The sequence below is a fragment of the Eumetopias jubatus genome, unplaced genomic scaffold, assembly GCF_037043125.1.
Source record: "Eumetopias jubatus isolate StellerSeaLion01/CBP00866 unplaced genomic scaffold, mEumJub1_p1.0 scaffold_6, whole genome shotgun sequence".
In the NCBI taxonomy this organism is placed as follows: domain Eukaryota; kingdom Metazoa; phylum Chordata; class Mammalia; order Carnivora; family Otariidae; genus Eumetopias; species Eumetopias jubatus.
In genome coordinates, this window is record NW_028274812.1 from 95,799,121 (window position 1) to 95,812,303 (window position 13,183).

Sequence of the window (13,183 nt, forward strand, 5' to 3'; positions counted from 1 at the left end):
CTAAAGACATCTGTTACTTAGTGGAAATTGTTCTCAAATTTTACCTCTTTGTTCTTTTTTGTTCTTCAAATATTTGTTTATTTCATGCCAAGGTGGTAGCATTATAAACTCTGCAGAGTTTAGTAGAACATTTATGCCATATTTCAAATTGAAAGCAGGCTTGACAGCAGGGTAGGACTTGAGTATTTCCCAAGCTACAGGGTGACTCCTTCTGTTTCAGAAGCCGATAATGTGATTAAATTATTCCAATAGTATAGCTTCAAAGATACTCACCAAATATCTCAAGAATTTAAGGATAATTTGTGTTTTCTCAGATTCTGTTTACTTGATGAGTTTTCCAAGTTAGGAAGAAGAGGGAGAATTGGATTGATATCCCGTCACACTATGAATATAATGGGTCCTTAAAATCCAAGTGAGAACTAGTGGAATATTTTCATTGCATTGTAGTTTATGCTTGCCATATGTCTTCGGTATCTCAAACTGAGTCCCGTATTCGATATGAAAAGATGTCTGTACCCCTCCTTTTGGTAAACATTATGATTAAATTGTGAAAGAGAATGAAAGTTGTTGCATCCTTGGGACTAGGGTAGCTGGATGATTTAAATAATCATAATTTTCACTTTTATTTTAAAGAATGAAATAAATCAAGAAAATTTTAACTTCTCTAGGTTAGTGAAAGAATGAATTTTATTTTATTTTAACTTCTCTAGGTTAGTGAAAGAATGAAATAAATCAAGTTGAAATAAAGAAAATGAAGATGCAGCTTCTAAAACATTAAGAATCTTCACTTCTGTTAAAAATAGTTAAATTTTCAATGATAATAGAGTATTTTTCCTAAGAAATAATATATATACATAATTGGGTTTTACTCAGAATTTGTTTTTTACATTTTGTAAGCCACCTATGAAGTGACTTGTGTGATGCAACTAGATGGCAAATGCAGAACAGTATTTAACATGGCTGATTATGGCATAGCTTTACCTTTCCTCATATAAATAATATGTCCTTACCCAGATTCAGCACAGGATCAAACGTCATAAAAATGCATAATAGTATATTTCTATGCTACTTTGAAGAAGAGCTGTTGTAAGGATGAAATGTTTGACATATGTAACTTTTGGATCAGAGGCTGCCTGTAGTAAGGAAATAATAAATAAAAAGCAGGTCACTATAATTCAACAAATGTTCATACATTTGGAAATTTAATTGCTAAAGTTAAGATTGATAAATGTTAATCACAGTGACACTGTGGAGACTATTCCAAAACATACACTTTCATAATCATAGCCGTTACTGTCCCCAGGGGTCTTATGCATGCAGAAGATGTTAAAGCAAGTCAGGGTGCATCTGCTGCTCCATTCATGGGATTCATCCTTTAATCCAATGGTGCAGTCTGAGAGCCTCTCTTGGCCTTTGGTATCCATAAAATAATTATATAATCAAAATGGAAAATGAAATAAAAATAAAAATACATATTATATAATGGAAAAAAAAACCCAAGTATAATGAAAATGAAAAATAAGGGAAAACTATCTCTAAAGCAGATGCTTGCATCACATCCTGCCCTTCCCTGCTCCATTCCTTCGACAATCCGCATTCATCCAAATTAGAGTAGCTACTTTCCCTTCCATTTCTACCCAGTTTAGCCCTTGAGAGTGCACTTGCCAGGGAAGGCTACTTACAGACAGGGGTTTCAGGGAACACTGATTATCAGAGCCCAAATCTAGACCACTAAGTCAGTCTGTAAAGGCCAGCGAAGAGCAGGAAAATGGGAATTACTTTCAGCTATTACTAATCTGCACCAGATTTGGGTTGGAGGCCAACAATAAAAGGCTCTGTATCTTATTACTCATCACTTGAGTCCCTTGTTCCCCTTGTTCTTTAATTAACTTTTGTTATTTTTTTTTTTTAACTTTTGTTATTTTAAAGAGTGCTTTTGGAATGTTTTCACTTAAGGATAGGAAATGATGATCTTTTTTTTCACACTTTTAACTTTTTTGTTGTTGTTCTTTTTCTCCTTAGGGATGCAGATCTGTTCCTGTTAGACACAAGAAAAGCCCAAGCTTTAGATGTGGGTTGGCTTGTCTTTGATATCACTGTGACCAGCAATCATTGGGTAATTAATCCACAGAATAATTTGGGTTTACAACTCTGTGCAGAAACAGGAGATGGTAAGCAATGAATTTTTCGAATATGTTTTTTTTGTGGTGCTAGTTTTGACACATTAAGATTTACAGCTTTCTATACAATTTAACCAAGATAGAATAGAATGTTTTATACTTAACGATGTGCAAGGTAGCACCTGCCATAGGATAGTGCAATATGTTAATTAGTTAATTGATTTGTAAACGTATTTTCCCAACACACCTTTATTTTGAGGCTCTGTAGTGGGGTTGGAGGGGTAAAGAAGAATTAGATATTGTTTCTGGATTTCAAGACGTTTTTAATCTAGTATTGAAGACCTGTACACAAACAAGTAGCACTACTGTAATATAATAACTCCAAAAGAAAGCTTTATAAAAGTGCTATGGATCTATGTCTTGATTATGATGGTAGTTATATAACTACATAGTTTGTAAGAATTTATAAGCTGTACCTTGAAATAAATATTATTATATGTAAAAGATATCTCAAAATGACTAAAAATAACAAAGATATATATATATGTATATATATTATATGTATACAGTGGTGTCAGGGAAACAGGCAGAGGAGCTATTAATAATAAAAAGGGAGAAGGGAAGATGGAGATAAAACAAAAGAGCACAAAGTACTGCAGAAAATAAACATCGTTAGGTCTTAGCATATTCCAATATTTGGTCAAAGACAACAGCTTCAGAATCACCTGTTGGGTGGGAGGGTCTGTAGGAAATCTTCATTTTGAAGAAGCTCCAGAAATTATTGCGCTTACAAGTATTCATTGAGCACCAGTGTGTGGTATGTATGCTTGGCTAGATGCTGGAGATAAAACAGTAAGCAAGTGCAGAAATGCCTCATGAGGCTTGAAGTTGAGTGAGGCTCAGGGAGTGATCACATAGATATATTAGTGAATGGTGATACTGCATCCTGAGAAGAGCCCAGTGGATTTACAAGTATAGATCAGTGAGTGAGTCTAAACTACAGTCTTAAAGATCAGGAAGATGTGATTAGGGGAAAAAGTCAGGGGCAGGCATTTCAGACAAATGGAACAGAATTGACCAAGACTGTGGTAAAAGGGGCCTTTGCACATTACAGCAGGAGGCCAGGGAAGCCCAGACCAATTTATTCAGAGCCTTGTCGTCCTTTGATCACTCAAAGAGTCCAAAAATTTTAAATCCAAATCTGGACTTTCAAGTCATGTAAAATTATATTTGTCATGATAATAGGATAGAACATAATTTATTTAATGATTTGTTAGTACTTTTTACATATTTAGATGTAGACCAAGTGGGCTTACGTTGTGCTCTTGCCCCACACCCTGCAAATGTGAGGGCTAGGCACAGGGAAGGTAGTTTATAAAGGGATGATTAATTAGAGGGTGTGCCTTATTTAAGCTTTACTGCCTTTAGTTTTCTGCAGGCTCAGGCAATAGACACATTAGCCCTAGAGTTTGCCCTACTCAGTCCTCTGCTATATTACACTAAAGCCTTGCTTAATAAATACAGAGTTAAGTAGAAGTTAGGTCTGACTTGGATCTCTTGCATGGGGGTTTATTGCTATAAGCGATAGGACTTCAGAGTGGCATTGTTTTACCTATATAACCAGATTTACAGCCTAAGAATAATATTATAACCAATGTTGGTACTCCAAGGATTGCATATATGAAATGAGGCTGACAGATACAAATTAAATTTATTACAGAGTTCATCTAGTGAAAGTTTCATGCTTCAGATCTTGATCTAGAAAGAGTTCTTAGTATTATTGACCAGTTTCAGACATTTTCCCACTAAATCTAGACTTTTCCATAGATTTTAATTACAATGCTGCATTTTAATTTTTTAATGAACAATTCAAATATTTTGAATTATAGGCTATTTTCCAATTATGGCTTTGAGATTACCATTAAGGATTTTCAGAGTTCAAGCATTATAAATGTAGATGGAGAAAAGCCCATATTTAAATAATCTTGCAGGAATCCTTACAATGTTAAACTACTGTACATTTATGGTCAGAAATGTGACTGGGAAATCAGCACTGTGGGGGTGAGCCGTCGTTTCTTCCCTGGTATGTGGCCCAAAGAAGAAAAATTAAATTACTGGTATGTGTTTCTCCCAGTCTTCTCCTTGGGGAGATGCTTGAAATGTCTAAACAACTCAGGAGATCTATGATATATGATCAGCCTTTTCATTCCCTACCCACTCACACCCCACTTGAAAATTCTGAAATTTCTCTCTTCTGTTTTTTTCCACTCCTTCTTCTGTATTGGTTCTCTTTGCTTTACTATCCATATAATTTGGCTTCTGTCTTGCTTTTAATTTATAGATGACTAGTTCTTGGGAAGAGAAAGTCTCTTCCCAAGAATACTTTATATTTTGGAGTTCCGCCCTCCTCGATTTATTTCTCTTATATATATTAATTTTACTTTAAATTATTGTGGTATTATATATGGGGGGCTTTGTGTTTGCTTTTGAATCTAAAATAAATATTTCATTTTTTTTCAAAGGCTTCCCAATCTTTTATTTAAGAGTTAGGTTACCTATAGCCTTTGTTACTTTTCTTTATCTCTTTAATATTGTATAATATGAAAATATTAAAATGGTTAAATGTGCTAGGCAAGCTGGCTTTGTGCATTTAAGCAATACTTAAAACAGATTTTCACCAGAGCTGGAGCATATTTGGTCTTGAGAAATAAAGTGACCCTCCTGGCACCTTAATTTTATTAACTGCAACCTCATGGAGAGTCTACTTGTGACATTTCTCTATTAATATGGATAACCAGGTGCCTCAGCTTATTATTGTTTCATTCATTACTACTGCTGATGTTTTCAACATGATATTGCGATATTGCTTCAAACAGAGCAGACAAACTATCTTTAATTTGCAATAATGGATTCTGCATACGTTTACTTCTCAGCAAAAGTAATTGGTAGTCATGACTGGATGATACTCAGGAAAGTTTGCTTTCAAATTCATTCGTTGATTCTACTTATTCACTTGTTAGACATAAAATTATTGAGTACCTACACAGGGAAGACAACATGTTAAAGGGCAATACAATCTGGGAGACAGACATAGGTAGCTAATTTTAGAAAAAGTAAAGTGTCCTAAATGCTAAAAACAGTGATATCATCAAGACACTCCAGGAAAATGGAAGAGAGAGGGTTAATTCCAGATAGGACAGAGCCAAAAGGTCTGTGGTTCAGGTAACTTATAAGCCAGGTCAGTTGAATAAAATTCAAAGAAATGGAGGTGAGAAGAGAAGGAGTTGTGAGAGTATGTGGAGTGGTGGTGAGAACAGGAAGAAAGAATTCATTCCTGGATGACGAAACACTGTAAGTAAATGCAGAGAATGGCAAAATGGCATGGTATGGTCTGGAAAAAGTCAATAGTTCAGAGTCGGCTAGAACAACATTCATGTCTAAAATATGACTGCAGATGCTATTAGGAAAGTGATTTGGAGGCAAATCATGGAGGGAAAATGAAATCTCACTTATGTATGATATGTTCTTGTTGCTTGATCACACATCATAAAAGAACCAGGCCTGCCACTTTAATCAATCACAGCAACACCATAAGTGATTACATGTTTGAATGAAGGTCAGTTTCATGAGGTCATAGGATGTGTATTGCTCCTTCACAGTTGCACCCTCTGTGCTTGGTACAATGAAGGTTGTGGGTAGGTATTGGAAACATGTCTTGAGTGATCACTGAATGAGTTTTCGACTTAAAAGACTTTTATACGCCACCTGCCACCGAACATGTTACTCCTAAGAAGACATTCCAAAGTGTAACTTTTGGGTGATTATTAACCAAATCAGTTTGGTGTAACTCAGGGGCAGAATTTTGTACCCATCTCCCAGTACAGTAGTTAAAATGGTTTCAGTTATAAGCTGAGGAGAAAATCAATGATGCATATTATTAAATTTTGATTATCCTGCTCCTGCAAAAAAAAAAAAAAAGGTAAGAGACTGAAGTATATATTTTGGAAATCAAAAGATTGCTGAAATCAAAGGTAGCATTATGATTCCTCAGAGGAACTGTGAAAACTATGTCAGTTTACGAAATACTCTTTTTAGAAATTTGACAAATGAACTGTTGTGGATTTGGCAGGAGAGTTTAAGGATATTTTATTGATTTTTTTTTTTTATACAGAATAATTCTCCAAACTCCTCATGTTTGTTTCAGCAAAATAAAGCAAGCATATGATCAGGCTAACAAAAAAGAAACATTGCTGCTTCTTAATGGTCAAATCTAGAGATTCCAGGCAAGTGGTTGGATCCACTTGTGCAAAATCAGTTTTAAAGTTCTCAAGCATTCTCTCATGGTGGTTAATTAATCTCTGTGATAAGATAGGTACTCTTTTTTAAATAGCAAATGAAGGGCGCTTGGGTGGCTCAGTCATTAAGCATCTGCCTTCAGCTCAGGTCATGATCCCAGGGTCCTGGGATCAAGCCCTGCATCGGGCTCCCCTCTCGATGGGAAGCCTGCTTCTTCCTCTCCCACTCCCCCTTCCTTGCTTGTGTTCCCTCTCTTGCTGTCTCTCTCTCTCTGTCAAACAATAAAATCTTTAAAATAAATAAATAAATAGATAGCAAATGAGTAGGCTTAGGTCTGGTTTATAATTTAAGATTTTCAGCTACCCAAATTATAAAAAATACGTTATCTGACTTATTAGGTCTTTATTAAGATTGTTGATAAATCTATGGTATCATTATCCTTTGTACATATATATGTACACAGTTTACACAGATAGTAATTTAACTGAGATTTTAAGACTTAGAATTTCCCTCCAAACACTATAATTTCCCACTGTTTGATGCTTTATATAGTTTACACCTTCCAAGTAAATCAATTCTTTTTTCAAACTTGGGTTTACAGAATAATTTAGAGATGGAAAAACAAAGAGTATTTTTGGGTTCATTAGAATGTCTTTTAAAAAATCCTATGTTTTCAGACATTTTAGGTTTGGCAATACTCAGAATGAATTTTGCCAATGACTTTTTTTCCTTTCTATTCAAACCCACTTATACGTCAAAGAAAATTCAATCCGTATGTTTCTGATTCATTTGTATTCAAGTCATCAAAATGTTGTTTTGTCAGAGTATTGTTTAATGTCCAAGAAACATTATAAGTTTTTTTTTTTTAAATAAGATGCTAATATCCATTTTTCTTCGAATGAAATTGTGGCATAACCTCCAAGTGTATCAAGGTAAAAATTCAGATTTATAGATAGAGATTTCAAAGTTTCACTAAATTTTGTAGCCAAATCAAGAAAACAGATTTCAGAGGTATTAAACTCTCAATTTAAATTCCATTGTAATTGATGCTTAAATATAAGATAAATAAATTTATAGTTATTGCTACAGATGAGAATTTAAAGTTTTGATTCTTTTTTTGATATTTAATTTAAATAAGGAGGATAAATAAAGAGAACAAATAGCTCCATTCTGGAAATATAAATTCTAAGAAGAAATCATTAGGAAAACTAGATTCAAATCTTGACTCTGACAAAGTAGCTCATATTTTAGACATAGCATTAATAAAATGAGTTATAGTAATCCTTCCAAGGACAGTGTGATGCTGTATTAGGTGATTGTACCTGGCACATGGTAAGACAGGAATAAAAAGTCCTTATGCTGAATATCAGGATGAGAGAATGCACAGAGACTTTGTACTTACTCCAGGGGGTACTCCATTTAACTTAGGATAGAGTTTGTTTGTTTGTTTTTACTAAGGAGGTTGCACAGATGATTGGATGATTTAAGGAGGTTTTTAGATGATGACAGTCCACTGGAAAAAGGTAAGATTATTGATATGTTCTTAAACTTTGAGTTAGCAGCATAGTGTATAGACAACTATGTTATTATGCTGCTCATGTCTAATAACTTTGGCTGATAAAGTGATTATTGGTAGGAAACTTTTAAATATATTCCAGTCTGGGGTATGCAGTCAATAAAGGTGAACATTCAGAGATATGCATCATGACTGATTGCTTGTATTGGTTAGATATTCATAGGTACCAGAGATGATCAAATTATTAGTACTTAATACAGTAGCTTTCTTGAGTCCCAATCATCTTATTCTTAGAAAATATAGATATTTAGGGAATAACTAATTGCATCAATGAAAATAAGGGAAACAAGCTTTTTGTCACTTGATAGGCTTATATATATAGGGATAACTGATTAAAGGATGGCCTATATTACCATCAGAAAACATTTCTAAGAGTGCCTGGGTGGCTCAGTTGGTTAAGCATTCGACTCTTGATTTCAGTTCAGGTCATGATCTCAGGGTCCTGAGATCGAGTCCTGCCTCCAGCTTTGCACTTGGCACTGAGTATGCTTGAAATTCTCTCTCTCCCTCTCTCCCATCCCTACCCCTGGCTCGTGCACTCTCTCTCTCTCTAAAATAAATAAACAAATCCTTAAAAATAGAAAAAAAAGAAAGAAAAAATTTCCAACCCAAAGATGCTTCAGTATAAATTACTAGTATTTGGCTTCATGAGCCTCTTAGCATCAAAATGGGTTCTTACAAAGAATATAGAATTACAAGTAGTATTTTAATGTTTGTAGAACATGTGGCTAAAGAAATATTGGTAGTCTTTGCTAAAGAGTCTTTTCTAAATATGTTACACTGATATTTATAGCACATTGCATAAAATCCCCACTATATAAATACCATTTTCTATAAAATAATTGGAAGATGGAAGATATGAACTCATTGGAAGAACATCAGAGAAGATCCTCCCAAAAAGTCAAGGAAGCAAACCATTGTTAACAGTTGCCTCTTCTCAGATTACAACCCATGCTGGTTAGCAGCTGTATTTCCCAGACATTGTAAAGGGGCAAAATTAGAGCATTTTTTTCTGCTTGTTAGTACACAAGTGTTTTCTCTGTTCCATTTTTAGAAATTACACATATCAGAGCTTTTCTAAAAGCACAATTTAATCTATTATTTTCACCAACGTTATTGTGCAAACTTAAAAAAAAAATACATTGACTTCAGTTACCAGCACTACTAGATTGAAAATGGGTATTTTTGAACGTTTAGTACCCAGGGTTCCAACTTGTGGGGTTTTTTGTTGCTGTTGTTCACTGCTGGAAATTGACAGCTGCTCCATCTACATTAATAATAAGGAATGGAATTGGTCATTTTTTCTACAGCCTCGAGATGTGTGCTAATTGCTAATTTTTCCTTACTAGGTACAGAATAATTTAACATAATGATAAAAATTGTCTTCCAAATTGCAGTATCCTGCAATTCTTTTAAATATGCTGTGTTAAAAAATTGGATTTTTAAAAAATTCCATGACATCTTTTGAATTACAGAATATATATTCCTTTTTTTGCTTTTCAAACTTTATTTTTTAATTTTTTAAATTTAAATGCAATTAATTAACATATAATGTATTATTAGTTTCAGAGGTAGAGGTCAGTGATTTATCAATCTTATATAATACCCAGTGCTCATTACCATCACATGCCCTCCCCAATGTCCATCACCCAGTTACCCCATTCTCCCCCACCCTCCTCCCCTCCAGCAACCCTCAGTTTGTCTCCTATAGTTAAGAGTCTCTTACAGTTTGTTTCCCTCTCTGATTTCGTCTTGTTTTATTTTTTTCTCTCTTCCCCTATGATCCTCTGTTTTGTTTCTTAAATTCCACATATGAGTGAGATCATATGATAATTGTCTTTCTCTGATTGACTTACTTCACTTAGCATAATACCCTCTAGTTCCATCCAGAATATATATTCCTAATTAGAAAAATATATCCCAGTCCTCATGTCACTATATATTAAACAAATGTACAAGGTACTGACTTGAGATTCGTTTACCTTTATTGAATGCGAGCATGTTTATGTGAGACAGATGAAGAGTTCTTAATGTAATATCTGCTTAAATTTAATGTCCTGGAATCTGCTATTTTTAAATGGAAGTATTTGGTTAAATAAGTTTGTTGTGTTACCCTTAGGATTCCTAAGACAGTCGTTTTTACCTCAGGGGAAAAATCTCCAAATTAAGCCCCTGTGTTGTCAGATGACTATTTATCTGTGTCAAGGGTCAGATGATCTATGTGGTTAGTTAATCTGAATATCAGCTGACATAGTGCTAATAAGTAGCAGAAGAAATTCAGAGATCAAGGGTGATATTTTTCTTTTTGTCCGGCTGTTTTGACTACAGTTCCCCATTATTTATCTAAGTTCAAAAAGCTGAATTATGTCCACTTATCAGAGGATCTTTTAAACATTTTGAGATTTGATAATATTCTCTTCCCTTATCTGAACTTTATCTTATAAAGCAATTAAGTCATTTTTGTTCATAAAACCATATGGCTCCCTTTTGCTGAATTTATGATGATGACAGTTGGTTTCAAATAAATAAATGAGTCTCCACATCCAAGAAACTGCAAGAATCACATATCTTGCTAAATGTTCTGAAAATACGAAGGAATATATACCCCTATGATTTGTTCTAGGTAAATATTAGTATAAATGAAGTAGTTCTTTATGTACTGTTTAATGTTAAGGATAATTAGAGCATACTTGCTTGACTTTTAGATGAATATTTAAGAATAAATTAGGAAGATAGTTGAAGAATAGTTAACTTCAAATACTTAAATAAATAAATAAGTAATATTGAACTTTTACCCCACAGTCCAGAAATGAAATCAATGTGGGAAGATAAAAAAAGGCAGATTTAGGTACAAGGAAAAAAGTGCCTAATAAATGGAAGTTGATGGCTATGGAATTATTTGTACTGTGAGAAGTGAGCTACATGTGACTGGAAGAATTTGCCATTTATTTGACATTTTCTCTAGGCATCACTATTGCATGAGATAATTTATCAGGTAATTGTAATTTATGAGCATAAATTTATACTTTAAGCTTTAAATACATATAAATATTATCTTCAGAGAGAGTGCAGTGAATAGAAATGTACCATCTTAAAGGAGCTTGGTATTAAATAGTTACATTCAAACCAAAACTCAAGATATATAAAATCAGAGGTGGAGAAACTGGTAAAAGAAGCAAGAAATGTTAGACATCTCATGAACTTTCTTTTGGGGTAAGTGCATGTGTGCGTGTGTGTGTGTGTGTGTGTGTGTGTGTGTGTGTGTGTGTGTAGGGAAAATAATCATAAACACATTCTCAAGGAGTCATGGGAGGAATCAGATATAAGTTCATAGTTGATAATCTATAATTATTAGTTTCTAGAGTGCTCTTGTGACAGAATTTAGAAGGATTATACTTTCTTTTACTTTAAGGGCCACAGTAACATTTTCAGTATTGTAATAAAACATAAAACTTAATCTAAATTTTTCTAGAATATTTTCTTTAAAGTGGCTTCTGTTTCTATCATATTTCTATAGAATTTCAAAAACATTAAAACATAAATTAATCTATGGCAATGTATTAGTTTCTAAAAATCATTCTTTGTATGAAGCCATGGAGAGATATTTATAAGATGGCTAAAAGAAACAACTGCATTGGTCATTTTATGTGAATGATTCAGAAAAACTTCCATTGAGAAGAATTCCTGTATCTTTATGGTAAAAATGACTAGATGTCTACTGAAAATAAATATGACATAGATTTCCCTTGGGGTTTAAAATCAGTATTGTTAATTTTCCAAACCCATGTAGGCTGTGACCTATGGGTTTTCTAACTCGTGTAATGTCTTAAAGCACATCAGAGAACATAAATCTTTCCTGTATGCTTTAGATTTTTGCTATTTTCCCACTGCATAGAAATGAGCAAAATCATCAATATGCCTTTCATGGCTAGAATAACTAAACGTAAATATTGGAGCACTGGTAAATTTGTACTTTGTTCAACCCAAGACCCTATTAATTCTCTTATTAGTCATATACAGTTTTCATAAACTATACTTCATGTATTTTCCAACTCACTCTATTTATCAAAATTTACTTTCTGTCTATATGAAGACTCTGCTTTTTAGATACCCTGATTTTCACAGTGTTTTTTTTTTACCAACATCAATTATTCTTCCATGCTAATATTTCATATTTTTTAGTTCTTTATGATTAATCTAAGTTTTACTTCCTAGATACATCTTTAATTCATTCTAAATAAGTATTCGAGCCATGTGTTTGCTGTGACGGTCAATTGCAATAATATTAATAACTAATGGAAACTTAACATTTACTGAGAGCTTACTAAATGCCAGGCATTTTGCTAGCTCTTTAAATGGAATGTCTATCTACTTTATCTTCATGATTATTGTATGTTGTACATGAGGAAACTCAGCCTTCGAAAGTTCAGGAATTTTGCCCATGAATCTAACGACGATTTATTTCCAGAGCAAGCTCTAATATACTATGATTCTCACAAATTATATGAATTTTGTACAAATTCCAAACTGAAAAAATAAATGTATTTTTAGAATTTTCAAATTAAAAAATGCTATTAATAATGATTGTTATGGGACAAAATTGAACTTTATGGTGGATCTGTTGGGAATTGCCTTTGGGTTTTTGTATTTTCTGTCTGGAATTAAACTGTGATCTGGCATACAAAATGTAATAGCATTTTAACCGTATTTTTTGTTTTCTAAATCTAACTACTTCAGCATTTCTTTCAGCCTCTTATATGATTATAGTTAATTTGACACATTCATAAATTGAGAAGGTAACTTTTCCTCTGCCAGTGATTCACTTCAACATGTAATTAAATTTAGCCAAAATTTAATCTCTTTATTTTGAATTTAATAACGAACATCCTTTTCCCTTGCATGCTATGTCTTTCACTAATGTATTTTGATAGGTTCTCCTCCCATTTTCTCTCCCTTAATCTATATTCGCCATCATGGAATCTTTGTATCTACCTTCCTCACTGCCCTTTTTAAGTGCCAGCTCGTGCTCAGGTTTGTGGTTGAAGGCAGGGTGCAGCAAATGCACCAAGGCCAGTCAAGCATGCAGTTTCCAAATTTCATTCATTTATTATTTTACAAAAAATAAGTATGAAGTTAATCCTTTCTTCCATCTCACCTTCCCACCTTCCAGCATCAAAGCTGACTGTGAGTT

At 33.6% G+C, this 13,183-nt stretch overlaps 1 protein-coding gene across 3 annotated transcripts in view; it reads left to right on the forward strand.

Moving 5' to 3' along the window:
* Window positions 1-13,183, forward strand: part of BMP5 (bone morphogenetic protein 5) — a 110,256-nt gene that overhangs the window by 72,044 nt on the left and 25,029 nt on the right. For all 3 annotated transcript variants that reach the window (XM_088024343.1, XM_028097794.2, XM_028097795.2), the window contains exon 3: window positions 2,023-2,171. In XM_088024343.1, the coding sequence (XP_087880469.1) occupies window positions 2,023-2,171 (149 nt within the window). The remainder of the gene's footprint in view (window positions 1-2,022; window positions 2,172-13,183) is intronic.